We start from the raw sequence: 18,732 nt of genomic DNA on the forward strand, positions 1-18,732 counted from the left end.
AACTTAATTGCACTTCAGTCTTTGGTATACGTGCTACTTGTCCCCCCGAAAAATAATTCGTCAGGCAGACGGGCGGCCTGCTTACAAGCTCAAATACACATCAGTTTAGAGCATGGTTAATCATTTATAATCACTCGTATACTAACAAGGTTACCTATAAGGTTGGCTATAAGATTACTAGTAGTAATTTTTTACCAAAAAAAGGTTTCCCTCCGCTTTGTATACGAAGCAACCAACCGATACATCCTGTTGGATAATGAGCAACTAGTATTTCCTGAGGACCAAAGGCCATTACATATACATGTGTGTCAAAGTGCAGAAAACCCCTTATACAACGGGGATATACCGAAAAAGGACTATACACATCTAACACCCCCCTCAAACTCATGGTGGATCAACAACACTGAGTTTGAAGAGGAAAAAGCTATGCTGCGCTCGAGTCTGTGCCTTCGTGAAGAAGTCCGCCAACTGTAACTCAGAGGACACATAGTGAAGAGCGAGAATCTGATCCTGCACAGCAGCACGCACAAAGTGGGCATCCACACCGATGTGCTTGGTGAGTTCATACTTCACCGGGTCACGCGCAATACTGATAGCGCCAGTACTGTCTGACAGTAAGGGAGTCGAGGTAGTAGCAGACACACCAAAATCCTCAAGTAATCACTGTAACCAGATCACCTCGGCCGCCAACATAGCCATGGCTCGCAACTCAGCCTATGTACTCGAGCGAGAAACTGCAGTCTGTTTCTTTGTCTTCTAGGCAATAAGAGAGCCACCAAGAAAGACACAATAAGTAGACAGCGAGCGTCGATCAGAGGGATCACTAGCCCAGGTAGCATCAGAGTAGGCCTGGAGCTCAAGAGAGCTGGAGCGGGGAAAGAAAAGGCGTTGAGAGATCGTGGCACGAAGATATCGTAGAACACGGAGGAGATGACTATAGTGGACAGAGGTGGGGGCTGAAACGAACTGACTCAAGATGTGGACAGGATAGGAGATGTCAGGACGCGTAACAGCAAGATAGACAAGACTGCCAACAAGATGACGATAGCGAGTGGGATTAGGAAGAGGGTCACCATCGGAGGCACGAAGCTGAACGTTGAGCTCCATAGGAGTCACAACTGTGCGCTCATCACCAAGAGCAGCGCGAGCAAGAAGATCCTGAATATATGTTTCTTGGGAGATGTAGAAGCCATCAGAGGGCGAGGAGATCTCAATCCCAAGAAAGTAGCAAAGTGGACCAAGATCAGTCATGAGGAACTGATCGCGAAGGCGAGCCATAACAAAGGCAATATAGTCAAGGTCGTCACCAATGATGATCATGTCATCAGCATAGAGGAGAATAAGAGTCCGACCACGAGGAGATGTGTGAACAAACAACGCCGGATCATGATCACTGGGCAAGAAACCAGCGGCAGTCACCATAGAGGCGAAGCGCTCAAACCAGGCGCGAGGGGCCTGTTTAAGACCATAGAGGGGGCGGCGAAGTCTACAGACCGTACCATCAGAAGCGTAGTACCCCGGTGGTGGCTGCATATAAACCTCCTCACGCAACTCGCCATTGAGAAAGGCGTTCTGAACATCAAGTTGAGAGATAGACCAATGGCAAACATAAGCCACAGCAAGAAGACCGCGAACAGTGGTCATGTGGGCCACAGGAGCGAATATCTCATCATAATCGCGTCCCTGCTCCTACTGAAAACCACGGGCCACAAGACGCGCTTTGTAGTGCTCAAGAAAACCATCAGAGCGAGTCTTAATCTTGTAGACCCACTTGCAGGTGATGGGACGAACACCAGAAGGGAGGAAAACCAGATCCCATGTGCCAGAGCGCTCAAGGGCAGCAAGTTCTTCGGCCATCGCAAGCTGCCATTCAGGCTGAGTCATGGCAGTCCGATAGGAAGTGGGCTCAGCAATAATAGAGAGACCGTACTGAGCAGGAGAGTAGCGATCAGGCGGGAGGCGAGGCCTGCACGGAGGCTATGAACCGGGGGAGGCGTGAAGGGATGTGCATCAGAGGTGGAAGGCGCGTCAGGAGAAGTATCCTCAGAACGAGGGCGGCGAGTATAGTGGAGAGGAAACGGTGAGAGAGGGCGACGAACTGGAGATGATGGTGGAGAGGTGAAGGGGGAGGATGGGGAAGATGGTGTCGGTGGTGAAGGGGAGGGAATGAGAGGTGCAGGAGGAGGAGATGAAACAGGAGGCACATAGCAGGATGTATCAGGGAGAAGAAGAAAAGAAATATCGTCCACAAAGAAGCTCGAGGAAGGACGGGGGTAGTAAGAGGGAGACTCATCAAAAGTCACATCACACGAGATGCACAAACGACGACCAACAGGATCCCAACAGCGATAGCCCTTGTGCTCATTGTTGTAGCCAAGGAAGACGCACTCAACCGACTGAGCAGTCAGTTTGGTGCGTTCTCGTGGGGCAAGAAGGACATAGCACACATATCCAAACATACGAAGAGCTGAATAGTCAGGAGAACACCCAGTGAGACACTCCATAGGAATACCACCCTGCAAAGCAGTCGATGGCTGAATGTTGATGAGATAGGTGGATGCAGAAACAGCCTCAGCCCAAAAGTGAGGCGGAAGAGAAGCGGCAATCATCAGCGCACGAGCCGTCTCAAGTAGATGACGGTGCTTACGTTCGGCAACGCCATTCTGAGCATGAGCACCAGGACATGAGAACTGGGCAAGAGTATCTTGTTTCGCAAGAAAACCACGCAACAACTGGGAGATAAACTCACCAGCGGAGTCAGCACGAAAAGTATGAATGGGCGTGGTGAACTGGGTGTGAACCATGGCAGCGAAACGTTTGTATATAGAGAGAACCTCGCTACGAGATTTCATGAAGTAGAGCCAAGTGTAGCGAGAGAAATCATCAATAAACAAGATATAATAGCGATGACCACCTTTCGAATCAAAGGGAGCAGGACCCCAAACATCAGAATGAACTAAGTCAAAAGGACGCTGAGATACTGACTCATTGGTAGGATAAGGCAACTGGGTTTGTTTGCCAAGTCTGCAACCATTACAATGTAAAGGAACATCTCCAGATACAGACCCTAAGAGGCCCCAACGAACTAACGAAGACAAGCGAGAGCCACAGATGTGACCAAGGCGATGATGCCACTGTTGACGCAGACGAAGAGGCAGCAAGAGCATGGGAGCTGGCAGGAGTGGTGGCAGCGGAAGGAACACGAAGCCAGTAAACCTCCCAAAGGCCCTCTGACTCACGGCGCCGGGGGCCAGCACCAACCAAAGCCTTGGTGCGACGATCCTGAATGGAGCAAGAGTCGGTATCAAGAATGACACGACAACCAGAATCAGTAAGTTGGGCAGCAGAAAACAGATTCATGGTAAGGCGAGGAACATGTGAAACACTAGGAACAGAAAAAGATGGAGTGGAAAGAAGACCACGACTAGCAACAGGAAGAGGTGTGCCATCGGGCAGTAAGAACATTAACAGGCGAATCAAGAGGTCAGAGAGAAGACAGCACAGAAGAATCAGAAGACATATGGAAGGAGGCTCCAGAATCCAAAACCCACGAAGATGTACCTGACTGTGTAGATGCCTGCGGTGGTGGAGAAGTGGATGCAGTCATAGCAGCAGTTGAACCAGTCGACGAAGAGCTTGAGGAAGCCAAGAGGCATTTGAGCCTCACAATGTCCGGGTCAGTGAGTGATGAAGTCGAGGAGGATCCAGGAGTCCCACTGGAAGAGGAGCATCGTTGGTCTCGCTTCTTCTCACGGCAATCAGACTCTGGGTAACCTGGCCGAGAGCAGTAGCCACAGAAGGTGTCACGGAGCGACCGGCCCCTCTCAGTATAAGCAGGGCGACCCACCCCCCTGAAGGTGTGGGGAGGAGCGGTGGAGCGGTGAGCCGAGAAGACGACACAGGAGCCCGAGCAGCCAACACAGACGGGACCACCAGCAAACCAGCAGAGCGAAGGCGGGTCTCCTCAGCATGAAGCTCGGCAAGCACCTCTGAGATAGGAACACGACCATGAGCAAGCAAGTGAGCACGTCTGGGCTCAAACTCAGAGCGGAGACGAGATAAGAACTCATGGACCCGCTGAAACTCCAGATCAGACCGAGTAGTCTGACAGCAATGACAGGTGCCACAAACAACTGTCCGTAGAGAGTCAAGTTGACGCCAGATGGCAGAGCAATGTGAATAGAACTCATCAACAGAGGAATCACCTTGCTGGAGTGCGTGCTCCTGACGCACCACAGATAAGTAGAGAGCATCACCAGAGGGCTGATAGCGCTGACAAAGATAAGACCACTACGCTGCAATTGTGCCAAGTCCCATGAACACCGAAGCAAACTGAGGGAGGACACTCGCAGTGAGAACAGCAGCAGCTCGAGCATCATCATTGCACCACCGAGTGTAAGCAGACAGATCATCCCGGTAGACAGAAAGAGCATCAGAATATGCGAATACCTGCTGATCATAGGCATCAACTGCAGCATCATCAAGAACCTTGGCTGCATCCCGATCAGCCTGAGAAGCATCAGTAGCAAGTACTGGCGGTACCGGCGGAATAGGAGCCGTCGGAGCAACAGGGCAGGGCGGACAGGGTACCTCGCCAGAGAGAACACCCCACAGGAGGATCCCGCGCATATGGATACGCATGAATCCCACAAACTCAGCATAATTTGTGCCATCGAAGGTCACCGAGCATCGAGGAACAGCCACATAGCCACACGAAGACACGCTGAAGACATGCTGATTGGCTCTCTCTGTCTTTTTTTTGGAGAAGTCAACGGACGTAGGTAGGCCGATCTGGATCGAGCAAGGGGCTCTCGATCCGGATTGAGCAGAGGCTCAATCGAGCCAGGAAAGAGAGCAAGACCTGGGCCGGTCAACAACGGCCAGAGCCGACCGGCCGGACAGGCAGCAGATGCTGCAACCGGCGGAACAGGGGCAGCGACGGGCGGACGGAGACAGGCGGGAGAGCTCAAGCGGGAGGGAGGGAGCGCTGCCTAGCTGGGGGACCGCACGCGGGAATCGGAGCGAAGAAGCAGCCGGACGCGGCGTCAGCTGGACGGGACGAGAGCAGTTGCTTCCCGACTGACCAGGGGAGACAGAGCGCGGCCGAAGAGAGGGAGGCGAGGACGAAGCCTGACAGCAGGCGCGCGGATCCGGCGGGATAGAGGAGAGGACGGCTAGGAGCGGCCAGAATCGAGCCGGAGCGTCCGGAATCGAGCTGGAGACGACGCTAGGAGCGGGGAGCACGGAGTTGCATCGTGCGAGAGAGCGAGGCTAACCTAGCATCTGATACCATGTTGGATAATGAGCAACTAGTATTCCTGAGGGCCAAAGGCCATTACATATACATGTGTGTCAAAGTGCAGAAAACCCCTTATACAACGGGGATATACCGAAAAGGGACTATACACATCTAACATATCCAATGATAGGTGCTGGGACAGAAGCAGCATAGTCATGCCCAAAAGAAAATAAGAGAAAATACAAGAGAAACAAATGCCAACAATGGCGGATCAACAAAAAACAAGGAAGCCTCATGGCCGTTACACCCACCGAAGAACGCCCGCCAAGCTCCGAGCCTCCGAAGCACCGGTACCAATCAGCACCTCCAAGAAGGGACGCGACGATGGCGACACTGCTGCCAAGGGTTTCCCCCGGTACGCTGTGAGGAGAGAGGAAGGGTAGCCCTGACGCCCTCCAGGAAGGTCAGGCGGTACCCACAAGCGCCACCACGTCGGTGTCGGCCAAGCCAACATGGATTTCTCCCGATCCCAACCTCCACCTCAGGCACTCCAGAGCTCGCCACCAAACAGACCCTTACCCTGCGCCAACCCGGTCACGAAGCTTCCCACGCCGTCTCACCATGACATCGTGAAGCATGGCCCGCACAAAGAAGAAGAGAAGCCTGGACTAGGGCAGCAGCACCGTCGGCACGTGGGAGGGCCCCACCTCCATCATCTTCGACGGTAGTTGACCGGACGCAATAGCAGGAACATACCAGGCACGTGGCCGCACAGGCCCGGCCGGGATCTCCGAGGCCCGTAAAATTCCCGCCTTCGCGCTGCAGCCGGCACGCCGTCGACGCTACCGCCCCTGTCCAAGCCGCTTCCCTGCCTCCCCGCACAGAGAGCCGCCAAGTGGAAGCACCACCACCACGTGCACAGCCGACCACCACCACCAGGTCGCCAGACCGCCATCGGCCGAACCGCACCACTGCCACATGCCTGTGATGGAGAGGAAACCAGCGTAGCCGCCGACAGCCCGAAGCTGGACCCCAGCCGCCGCCCATGCCACCCGCCGCCCACGCCGTCTGCCGGGCGGATCCGGCCACCGCGGCGAGACGCGCCCCACCGCGCAGCCGGCCACGCAATGCCACGCGCCGCCGCGTCGCGGTGCCCCGGGCCCACACCGCGTCTGCACACGAAGGAGGAGGAGCCCGTGTCGCCCCATCTCACGCGGAGGAGGAGGAGGTCGTGCCGCCCCATCTCACGCGGAGGAGGAGGAAGGAGACGCCCCGCCGCCGCCGGACGGTCTTTGCCCGGCCGCGCCCCCTGGCGGCGGCGAGGGAGGAGGGAGGAGGGGGGAGCGACGGCGGGGGAATTGTACTCCATCTTCTCTCTATCTTTTTATTCTCATTTATTGTACTACCTGCTTAGAGCACGCATATAGCTAGGCTCTTGCATGAGAGCCCACTCCCCTTACTTTTTTATGTCTCTCTCCTCGTATGAAAAATTGATTGCATGCTTCTAGGCGGATGCAATAAATGTGAAGAAAGTGATAGAGAGAAGATGAGAAAAAGTACTAATCTTATAGCTAACCTTGTTGTTTGAGTGACTATATGTGTTGGCTATAGATGATACAACAACATCTTATAGCCAGCAGTTGGTTGTATTAATAACCATGCTTTTAGTGTACTTGCTCTTATTTGCTTGGTTGGAAGAGATAGAAGAGCAAAGAGAAAAGAAGCGGTTGTAGATTAAGACCTAGCTGTAGCACGATCTTCAAGAAACATTGTGAGAGATTTCCAAAAAAATTGAAACATTGTGAGAGATTTCCAAAAAAATTAAGAGTGTGGGGGGAACATTGTGTTAATAAAATAATATATTACTACCTTCATAAACAAATACACGACCTTTTAAATCACTACTTCTTTGTAGGTATGTGTTGATTATTAAAATGGCTATATATAATAAGTATGGCAACATTACATAGTCAGTAGCCGGCTATACTATTAATCATCTTTTGCCTCGTGTTACTTTTGGGCACAAGAGACTTTCGCACTTTTTCAGCAGACTAAAAACCAGTGACCAAAACTGCAGTTCGATTCTGCCAATTCCTGTCGTTCCCTCCCCGCTGCCATCTGGAATGATAGCCACAGCACCGCCGACGCCCATTAATGGTCACGGCGACCCAAACACGATCGTCAGCGATCTGGTGCTTCATGCCGAGCTCTCAACGCTCGATCAGCGGGGCGCAGCTGGATTTGGCCACATCCCTCGACTCCTCTTTGGCCCTTGCCCGTCTGCCGCATTTCCTCGACTTCCGACAACCTTCGCCAGCCAAAATCAAGCTGTGTGCCCGGTGTCCGTCAGATCCGCCTCAGTGCTTCCTCACCCACAAATCTCATGTTTCAATTGCTTTTCTTTCTTGGGCATCTGAAAGCATTTTTGATGCCATAAAACCTTCTCTCTCCTCACCTAAAACTATTTGAAGGGACCAATTTTTGCATTATCTATTAGAGATGCTCTAATCCTAATCCTGTCATCATTGTTAATCATGGAGGAGCCATGAGTGGGCTTTCTTAGGGCCTCTTCTCTAGACCAGATTTCTGTGCTATTTCAGCCCGCCCCCAATCGTACATTGTTGGTACGACTAGTAATTCCGCGATGGTTTCTGGCGGAACCTATTCCTCGCGTACTGTGGGGGATAGCGAGGAAACGTGCAACCGCTCACTCGCGGGATCGGCTAGCGACGCTATTTGCGCCGACCCATTTTTGACGGGAACAGTTGTGTTTCTCTCGGCGGTTTTTAGTTGAGTTGGGTTTTGGGAAGGTTCAACCTTCCCAACCCTGTTTTTTTCTTCTATGTTTTTCCTTTGTCGGCTTTTCCGTTTTTTTTTCTTTCCTTTTTTTTCAATTTTGTTTTTGAAATACGAGAACAATTTCTAAGTAAGTGGATTTTTTTCGAAATCATGAGCATGTTTCCGAACATCTTTCAAATTTGTGAACATTTTTTGAATCATGAAAAGTTTTGGAATTCGTGAACATTTTTTGAATTCACGGTCATTTTATGAAATTGTGAACATTTTCGAAATTGCAAACATTTTATGAATTCGTGAACATTTTTACAAATCCATGAACATTTCTGAAATAATAAATTATTTTTCAAATCACGAACATTTTAAATTCGTGAACGGTTTTTAAAATTCATGAAAATTTTGTGAGATTGTCAACATTTTTTTGAAATACAGGAACAGTTTTCAAATTCATGCACATTTTTTTAATCTGAGAAGATTTTTAAATATGTGATTCGTCATTTAAAAAAAATTCTAAAACATTTATTTAATCTGGAAACATTATTTTGAAATTCAGAACTACTCCTGGAACTGTTCTCCGCCGTTCTCCTCTGTTTGCCTGAACCAAACAGCTTCGGAGAGTAACCGTAGTCTTTGGCTGCCACTGGGCGTCCAAAGGCCATAGCCGATGTCGGCCACCCATGACGCACCGACACACTACTTCATTAGATCACCAACCGTACCGAAGAGACTCTTCTTTAGCTCACCAGTCGTGAACCATGATCACCTCACGATGCACCTATGATCGATCACCAGCCCCGTCGTAATTAGGTGGAAGTAATGGATTTTCTTTTAGGGGAATTATAATAGATGTGAATACAAGACAAGTTCTGCAGGCCAGAGTTGCTCTTAGATGGACTTTACTATATTGCAATGCAACCATTTGTGATGCAAAAAAGTTGGCCTTCTCTGCTACTAACAAAGATCAATGACACCTCGATAAGCTAGAGCAGTTTATGCGTTAACACGGCCTCACACCTTGATACTGCGTCAACGCTTCAGTTCAGAAAAACGATGGATCAAAGCATAACCAAACCAATGTAATTCTGCGTGTCCATCTAAAAAAACGTTTAAACGTGTGTCTGTATACAGTACTAGAAAGAAGGAAGAAACCAGCGTTACAAATACAGTCTTAGAGAAATTTCGCCTTGCTCTCCTGTGATTCGGACCGCTTCTTCACTACTGGGCAGTCCCAACCGCAACTCCAAGCACACATCAGTTGCCGCTGCTACGTCCACATCCCTCGTCACCTCTTCCTCTACAGCGTCCATGTTGCCTGTCACCACTGAATTCTCCACTGCATCCGGCAATACTGCCTCTGCCTCCTCCGCTACGACATCCGCCTTGTCTGTCAGCACTGAATTCTTCGATGCGTCCGTCAATACAGCCTCCGACTTCTCCTCTCCCTCTACAACATCCGCTTTGCCAGTCGCCACTGAGTTCTCCACTGCATCCGTCGATACTGCCTCTGGCTCATCCTCCTCCTCCACGCCGTCCGACCAGTCCTCCAGTTCACCCTCCACATCTCCCTCGTCCTTGCTGCCTGGCCTGCTAGTAGCATCTTCTCTGCAGAATAAACAATGCACGCACACCTTGGTTAGCAACTGTTAAAGTTCAGATCAGAAATGGGCTTCTATTCGTGCCAGACTACACATACGATAAAAAGCATGAATCAACACAAGGAATGTATTACCACAGGACTGGAATAGTTAGGAACAGTAACGGCTAAAAGAAGTGAAACATAAGAGTAATATGGGTACATACTCATAGTTTGGTCGGATGCGAGCCATTATTTTCTTGTTCTCCTCCCTTTCACACCAGCCCTTCAGTTTTGGACAGTCCAAAATATGCAGATCCTTCAGGTTGGTTAGTTTATTTATGCTGCCCGGCAAAGATTCAATGGCAGGGCATCTGTGGATGGCAAGCTTCTCAAGATTGGTGAGATCTCCTAACCATTCCGGAAGTGATGTGATACTGTTGCAGTCACTAAGATGCATCCACCCAAGGGAGGGGAGTCTTTGCAAACTCCCCCCGAGTCCCTTGAACATATTGAGGAACTTCAGTTCCCAGGGAGAGGTGAGGTCACCCCGGCAATCAGACAAGCATAGTGACTGGAGGGAGGATAGGGCCCCAATAGTATCTGATAAAGTATCCAGATTGCCGCAATCTTTGACAGTTAAACTATGGAGGCCGGGGAGGTTGTGAAGCAAAAACCAGCTATATGGGGCTACCTTGCAGTTTTCTACCACCAGTTCATTTACTGAAACAGAGGTACAGGGACTCTCCACACCGTGGCCTTCTCTGTTCCAGCAGGAAAATACCATTAGGTCACTGCAGTCTGAGATCACCAACCTCCGAGCTCTAGCCGCATAAGGTCCGAAGCACAACTTGGGGCATTTCTTGATCACCAGTTCACTAAGGGCCGGGAGCATAGATTCCTTACCATTTCTGTTGTATGTGGTCTTGAACTCTTCCAGGTTTTCCATATCATCCAACTCTAGGGTGAACTTTGGGAGTCGGCGGAGTGCTTCTCGGTTTCCATCAGTTAGGTCATTGACGTCGAATCTTGTGATGCTAGCCATCCTTCTGAAAACTGCTCGTCGCAGGTTGAGTAACAAACACAGTGGTGGCGGGCGGCTGCACATTGGCGTGTCCTCAATGGTAACCTCTACAAGAGTAGGAACATAAGAACGTATGGTTGATGTCAACCAGGCTGAAAGGCAGGTCTCGCCATTATAACCATGTAGCTCGAGGTACCGCAGATGTGGTGGCAGTAATTCTCCTAACAGAGTATTGCCCTCCATGGATCCTTGGGAGCCCACAGTCCAACAAAATTTCAACTTCTGAGTCTTCTGTTTCAGTACCATTCTTATTCGCTCCGCATCTTCAGTAGACTTCACATTTTCAAGACAGTGTATCTCAAGCTCTTCCAAGTTTGCATTCTCGAGCTGAGCAATGTTTCTGCTGCTACACGCTCCTCCGTTATCAGCGCTAACCACAAGCTGGCAACTTTTCAAACTGCGGCAGTTCCTCAGATCTATCCACTTAAGAGACCTGATTTCACCTATCCTTTTGGCTATGCTCTTCAGTCTAATGCAGCCTGAGAGGTCCACTGTTTGCAGATTGCGGAGTTCACCTAAACTTTCAGGTAGATCATGGAGAAATATATTGTGAGACAAATCCAAATGTTCCAGACTGGAAAAGCGACTGATGCATTCAATAAATTCATGAGTTCGATGTACTGAGTGTGAGTAAAAGATAGGATTCAGGAACATGGATAGGTTCAAATACTCTAGTTTGGTGAGCTGGCCCAGAACATCTTTTACCCCTTCGAGGCAGGACTGCTGTTGAGCAAGATAACAGCAAGGGTGTGATAAGTTCAAATGCTGGAGATTGGTAAGGCCACCAAGAGCTTTCTCAATTCCTTCAAAACAAGACCAGAATGACAAGTCCAGGTGTACCAAATTTTTGAGCTTCCTGAATGATTCCGGCAGTTTACCTAGTCCATGGCAACATGATAAATTAAGGTGCAACAAATTTACTAGATTCCCAAATGACTCGGGCAGATTTAATAGCCCACAGCAGCCTGACAAGTTGATATGCACCAAATTTATGAGATTTCCAAATGATTCCGGTAAGTTTACCAATCCAGAGCAGCCTGATAGGTTGATGTGCGGCAAATATATTAGCTTCCCAAACGACTGAGGCAGAGTAACTATTCCGGAGCACCATGATAAGTTGATGTGCACTAAATTTGTTAGCCTCCCGAATGATCGCGGAAGTTTTTCTAGTCCAGAGCAGCCTGATAAGTCGATATGCTTCAAACTAATCAACTTCCCAAATGAATCTGGCAAATTTAAAAGTCCAGAGCATCTTGATAAGTCAATCTGCAACAAATTTGTTAGCTTCCCAAATGATTCCGATAGATTTACTAGTCGAGAGCAACCCGATAAGTAAATATGTGCCAAATTTATTAGCTTCCCAACTGAATCAGGTAGATATCTTAGTCTGGAGCAGCCTGATAAATCAATATACAACAAATTTAATAGATCTCCAAGTGACTCCGGTAGAATAACTAGTCCAGAGCAGCCTGATAAATTAAGATATCCCAAATGCCTCAACTGACAGATAGAATTTGGTAAGTTCAGCATCGAGCTGTCATTTAAATATAAGACACGCAGAGACCTGGAAAATGAAAATGAATCATCACTGAGCTCCATTTTGACAAAGCTCGCACAACGCAGTGCCCTTATGTGGGCAGACAATTTACTGGAGAACTCAAAATCGGTAAGCAGTACATAGCGGCGGTCCTGATTAGAGCATAATTCTTGTTGAGAAGATGTCTCCACTGTATCATATAAATCACACATTATGTCTTTTGCAAGCTTATGCACCATATGGTTCATAGTGAACAGGGTTGTAGTCTTATTAGTCTGCAACAAAAACATAAAGCGCATTAGAGAATTATGTTCTAGTCTGTTTCCCTGCCAAATCCAAAGGTAATTTTTTTGAGTTTTAGCATGCCAAAAATTGGGGAAAAATAAAAAGGAATAGTGATGGGCGGCATCCCGTAAGTCCCAACGAGCAATTCTGCCAGGACAAGGTGTGGGCATGCTAAAATGTTAGGAGTAAAACAATTGAGCACCAATTTGTTTTGGCCTGTCCATATTTTGGCATAGCAAATATTGGAAGCAAACCAAATTCCAATTAATCCCAAAGTATTTTAAAGATAGTGTGGAGTAACTCACAGAAACTGGCATCATTGTTTGAAGAAGTGACATGCTCAGAAGCATAGTAATATACTGGTCACCAAGTTGTATCGCAGAGAACCTTTCGGATTGCTCAATAAGACCGAGAGAAATCCATTGATAAATCAGATCATCTTTAGCTATAGTGTCACCATATTGGAACATCGCAAAGTAAGTAAAGCATAGCCGTAAGCTTGGCGGCATACTAGTGTATGCTAGCATAAGGAATGGCTTGCTGATGCAGTCATATACCCATACGTCACTGTTCAATACTTCTGCCCATCCTGTAGCATCTTTGTAGAGCAGCATGCCCCCAAGCACCGCAGCTGCCAACGGTGAACCCTTACACTTCTTTGCAATTTCTGCACCAATCTGTTCCAACTCTTGCTTGTGAAACGATCTACCTTCAAAGCGACTTCGTTGTTTGATTATTGTCCAGCATATGTCATCACTCAATGCACTACAACTCTCAGGTACCCTTATGTCATCAACACTTGACATTATTTCGTATGTACATGAATTTGTCTGCGGAAAGTACAGTTCTTTATCAGCCGTTGCTATCAAGATTACCTCACTACGATTGCCCCCTTCCCTTAACAGATCCTGCAATTCTTCGCAATCATCCAATGGCATCCGTATGCCATCTAAAACAACAAGTACCTTAATACCATTATCAAGTAGCTGGCGAAGACGCTTCCTTACATACTCCCTGTTATCATTTGAACCATCGTTGATCTCTTCCCCTGATACGTGAGAAATTATGCACCTCCCTATCTCATGCAATTGATAATCATAATCCACCAAGCATTGGATCCATACCCGTGAGTAGTCTTTGAATCGGGTGTGGTTGAAAACCATTCGTGCTAATGTTGTTTTGCCGCTGCCATCCTGGCCATTAATTTGAACCATGATGCAGTGCCCTTTTTCCACAGATATACTTTCCACTATCCTCTCTATTTCTTCATCCCTTCCTACAATCATTGGTTCTTCAGCCTCTGTTACAGCAATAACTGGTGGCTCGATGCTTGCATCAGAATCGGATGGCGTAAGATTGAATTTACCCATGTAGACCTGTAGCTTGCAGACTTCTTCTTTTATCTTCTCCATCTTACAAGCCATGAGATTCGTCCTCTCGGGAGCATTGGCACGAGGTATCATCTTCGTCATCTGCAACAAGCCAGTTCTTAATCATTTAGCAGGTACATACACCTTGAGGCTATTTTCATGGAGCCAACGAGAGTATTCGGGCGTCCGCCATAAATGAATAGACTCGTGTACATGCCTTTCTCGCAGGTGTGGCTGGTGTCATTGTTGTGTCTTGCAACTCGTCCAAGATGTCGTAGGCAGCCTTCACGACCCTCCCTAGCCAATCCGACAGCTTCTTTCCCTGCAGGTCAAGTTCGCATACTTAGTGACCTATGGATCTTGTAGTCTGAGCTTTTCTGTCAAAATGTTTGAGCATGGCAAAGTAGATGTACATACCTCCATTTTCTGCAATCCCTCTTGGGGGACATCCTCCTGTAGCGGCTGTATGGTTTTCGGCGTCTCCATTATTTCCTGCAATCCCTCTTTGGGGGCATCATCCTTACGGCAAAGACACCGCCTCTCAGCATCCTCCAGCAGCGGCTGTATGGCCTCCAGCGTTTCCTTTATTTCCTGCAAATCGCCGGTGGCCTCAGCTCCGATGGAAATGGTGGATCTGAGCTTTCTACATGAGCTTTGGACAATGGCTTGGGCCATGGCTGCTTCTTGCTTCTCCACCCAAAAGCAAGAAGCTTCTACTGGAGCCAACAATTGGACAGGGATGATGCAGCGCAGGAGCAGAGGATCGTTTGTCCACCTCGCGGGTCACAGAGCAAAGCTAGGAGCAAAGGAACGGGCTGGAGCTGTACATCAGGCACTAATTCTGTAAGCAACAATAATTTCCTCAGTGTAAAACAAGGAAATTGATTGTCTCGAAAAGAAGACCAGCCAGTTTGAGGCTACTGACAATGAACAAAGTTCTGAAAGCAACAATGGATAGTGCACTCGATGCTGTAAAGCGGTTCAAAATCGCTCTCAAATCGATTCGATTCGATATACACTGGAGAAAGCGAACTAAAGCAAATGATTCCTTGCGTCGAACCAAAGCCAACTGTAATGAATGGAGGTGGCTTAATTAAATGGGGGCAAGTAGAGCATGTGACCGCTGGCTGGCGTAAGGATTCCATTTTTTGTGACCAGAGGCGCGATCCACCATGGCTTTCTATAGATTTGGGTGGGCAGCAAGAGGAGCCGGGAAGGAGAGAAGGAACGCAAGGAAGAAGAAAGCATACAGTGTTTCTCTCTTTTTCTTTATTCTCTGTGCTGTGGTGGGCTCAACAGTCGAACTTTTTCTCCTTGTTGCAAGATGGAGGAATCATTCGACCCTACACACCGGAGCAAAAATGATAGCGATTCAAAGCATTTCACTGTTGCTGGTGCTGGTGACTGTGGAGACGGATTCGCTGCTGCCTGCTGGTGCTGCAGGCCATCGGAGCAAATGGTATGAGCATGACCGGTCAATCAATGGAGTCATCTTTAGGGAAATCAAAGATTTTGCTTGCTCGTTTTAGTATTCGAAATATGTATGTGGCAACCGTGTGACAGATTGCAAAACTGCCACACCATCTCATCAGCGTCCACGGGCACGATCCCGCCTGGCAGCCCCGATCGAACCGCACCGTTTCGCTTCTCCCGCGCACGATCCCGCCTAGCAGTTCCGCTTCTCCCGCGTGTGCGATCGTGCGATCTTTTTTTCCTCTTCGGGCGAAAAAAATTAGCATTAAGTGGGGTTCGATCCCTCGACCAACAGGTTCTCATGTAGGCTAAGTACCACTGGGATAATTCCATTCGCATGTGGACAAGCAGATTAGCTAAGTATTCAGGTTGTCAGAGTTTAGATGGATCCAAACCAAGATTTGATTCATCTCATGCTCGCATAAATAGAAGAGACTTCACTCCAAAGTTACATTGGCGTGTGACACAACGATGGCCACGGCAGCGCCGAGGTGTGCCTAGGACTAGAAACCCCCTCCCATCCCCTTGGATTCGTCACCAATGGCGGCCCAGCCGAGCGACCCTGCGATCTGATGATTTTTGGTTCATCCGGGTTGTCGCGTAAGTGTCTTACTACTACCGAGAGATGCCACAAGTTCAGCAAGTCCTCTTGACCACATTTCCTGTTGGTTGAGACCCTCACAATCTCTCTCGCTCTCCAATTTCAGTGAACACACATGCAGTGTTTCAAACGGACGCCTGCTTCAGAGTTTCAGAGAAAGACCAAAGCAACTGAAAACAAAGGAGACAGTAGTATTTTGGTTCTGGGCAACACATGCCCTTTTTTCAGTACAAGGAATGCCTGAATTCTGTTTCCAACGGGTGCTAGTATTTTGGCTGCTATCTACCTGTTGGGTGCTTTATTAGTTTGCAAATTCCATGTCCGTGCTCCTTCATGCTACTACTATCTGCTGCTATAATTTTCGTGGAATTTACTCCCAATCTTTCTTCCTTGCTAAGAAAAAAGAGAAGGTAGTTTCCAAAAGAATGATCTTTTGTCGGGTAGGTATCTCTCTCACTCGCAGTAAACTGCCCCTTGAAAATGTTCCTTGCACTGATCCTGATAACGTAGGTACCATCACCACAGTAATTTTGACCCTAAAAAATTTGTTGAAAAATATAACCCCGGTAATTTTCTCAGTAAATAGTTGATAATATATGCACTACAAACTAGATAACTTACACACAAACACCACAGTAATTTTGAGTCGCGAGTAAAAAATGTTGAAAACATACCTTCAATAAATTTCGTGTAAATAGGACGGTCATATACGCATCATAGATTTGATACCTTATGTCTAAAATACCGCAATATTTTTTTGTTGGGTGGAAAAAAGTTGTTGTAAACATACAATGGTAATTTTTTTGTACATACCATGGTAATTGAAGCACTGCGGACCTGTTAAACGGCCTACAAAGACCATGATAACTTTTTGATCTTGGGAAAAAAATTGTTCAAACATACACCCGCTAATTTTTTAAAAACATGGTAGTATAAGCAGCTCATAACCGATAGCTTACATACAAACACCATGATAACTTTTGCCCCAGGAAAAGGTTGTTAAAAAATATACCCTCACTAACTTATTTGTGCATAGTATGGTAATATACAACTCAAAGACCTGATAACTTATATCCAAACACCTCGGTAATTTTAACTAGGAGAATAATTATTGCAAATTACCTCAACAGCTTCTGTGCGAATAACACGGTAATGTACGTCCAAACACCATGGTAATTTTAGATAGGGAAAAGCTTTACAGAATACTCGCGGTAATTTCTATGTAAATAGCATGGTAATTTAGGCCTCGCAAACATGATAATTTACTTACAAACGCTGCAGTATTTTTGACTAGGTGAAATTTATTGGAAAAATAACCTTTTTGAAAACATGGTAACATTGATCAGGGGACGGTTTTTGAAAAATACGCCCCGATAACTTATCTGCAAATATCATGGTAATATATGAAGCCCATACCTGATAATTTAAGTACAAACATGAAAAAAAGCTATTGAGAAACATACCCCAAAAACTTGAGTGGGAAAAGCATGGCAACATTAAAACCTCGTACCTGATAACTTATATGCAAACATCATGATATTTTGCATCTGAAAAGGAGTGAAGAGTACGCCCGGGTTTGTGAACCGCGTGAAACGTGTATAAAAAATGATAGAACTAGGACGCATTGTTCTAAAATCCGTACAAGTGAGGCTGCCGTTCGGATTTTCAGTTACTAATCACTGCCTTTTTATGTTTATTCTCGTCTCAGGAAGATACAACTAGCTTGTAAGTTGTATGTAATCAGTTAAGTGGGCTAGTGCAGCTGGATGTTGCAACTTACTTTTGTATGAGAGGGTCTTGGTTCGAATCCCGTTCAGTGCCATTTTTTGCGTATTTTAAACTACAGCCCACAAAAAAACTAGAGAAGATGGGATCGAAGCAGGGCGGTCGCTCGGGAGGAGGTCAGGTCGAAGGGAGAGAGTGGTGTGGTATTTTTAGCAATTTGGCACACGTGTGTCAAATATCACAGTCCTTTAGTATTTGCCACAGCCAAGGGCAATGTAATAAAGTACTCCCTGCGTAAAGAAATATAAGAGCGTTTAGATTACTAAAGTAGTGATCTAAACGCTTGATAAATCGCGTGTGGACATGCAGCCACGCGAGATCGGTATCATCACCGCTCATTCCCACGCGATTCGTGCTACTCAATACATCGATGTTGTATAACGTTTTCTGGCCACCGTACAGCAAGTGGTATAGCTCTTGTATTTCCTTTGTCTTCCGCAATAAATGGACCACAAGGCAGCCTCACGCATTGAAATGATGGGCGCTTTAATTACATAGAAGTGCCAACGGCTGGCTGCACGCGGGAACGAGACGTGCGTTGATTACACCTCGGCCACAACGGCTAGCTGCACCACGCACCGCTCAGTCTTCTTCAATGACCTGCTTGCTTGCTTCTGCTGGCCATCCTCTTTCATTCTCCTTCTCCATTCCTCTGAGTGTCGATGGAGCTCCAAAGCATGTGTTCGTCCATGTCCCAGAGTAGTTCAACACCACCTCCATCGCATCACATGGCCAACAAGATGCCTCCACTCCCTCTCATCCGTTGCCCCGAATGCAACTCCGGCTACGTGCTCTGGTTTGTCTCAGGAACGGAGCAAAATTCAGGAAGGCATTTTTACAAGTGCGAACGGCCGGCTGCACTCTGAAGTTTATCCTCTCTGCTGTAGTTTCTCATATGTACTTCTTTTTGTGCTCTAAGCACTGCATGTACCCGCCATGGTCATGATCTTCCTCCACAAACTCTGATGGTCATCACCTCTGCCGTAGTT

The 18,732-nt window shown here is 47.5% G+C and overlaps 1 protein-coding gene across 1 annotated transcript; it reads right to left on the minus strand.

Annotated features, from left to right (window-relative positions):
- Window positions 1–9,111: 9,111 nt before the first annotated feature.
- LOC119309831 (putative disease resistance protein At3g14460) lies at window positions 9,112–15,023 on the minus strand. The gene is made up of 5 exons (XM_037585741.1): window positions 14,302–15,023; window positions 14,102–14,206; window positions 12,820–13,986; window positions 9,836–12,504; window positions 9,112–9,637 (listed from the first exon to the last, which is right to left on the minus strand). The coding sequence occupies exons 1-5, from the start codon at window positions 14,557–14,559 to the stop codon at window positions 9,190–9,192; spliced, it is 4,647 nt and encodes a 1,548-aa protein (XP_037441638.1). The 5' UTR covers window positions 14,560–15,023; the 3' UTR covers window positions 9,112–9,189.
- Between the last annotated feature and the right edge of the window lie 3,709 nt (window positions 15,024–18,732).

Source organism: Triticum dicoccoides, chromosome 5B, assembly GCF_002162155.2.
Source record: "Triticum dicoccoides isolate Atlit2015 ecotype Zavitan chromosome 5B, WEW_v2.0, whole genome shotgun sequence".
In the NCBI taxonomy this organism is placed as follows: Eukaryota; Viridiplantae; Streptophyta; class Magnoliopsida; order Poales; family Poaceae; genus Triticum; species Triticum dicoccoides.

Excerpts from the sequence above, each read along its gene's own strand:
- LOC119309831 (XM_037585741.1), bottom strand. The coding sequence starts at position 14,559 with ATGGCCCAAGCCATTGTCCAAAGCTCATGTAGAAAGCTCAGATCCACC. Across the intron at positions 13,987-14,101 it reads CAGCCACACCTGCGAGAAAG|ATGACGAAGATGATACCTCG; the intron begins GCATGTACACGA and ends GGCTTGTTGCAG. Across the intron at positions 12,505-12,819 it reads AAACAATGATGCCAGTTTCT|ACTAATAAGACTACAACCCT; the intron begins GTGAGTTACTCC and ends TTTTTGTTGCAG.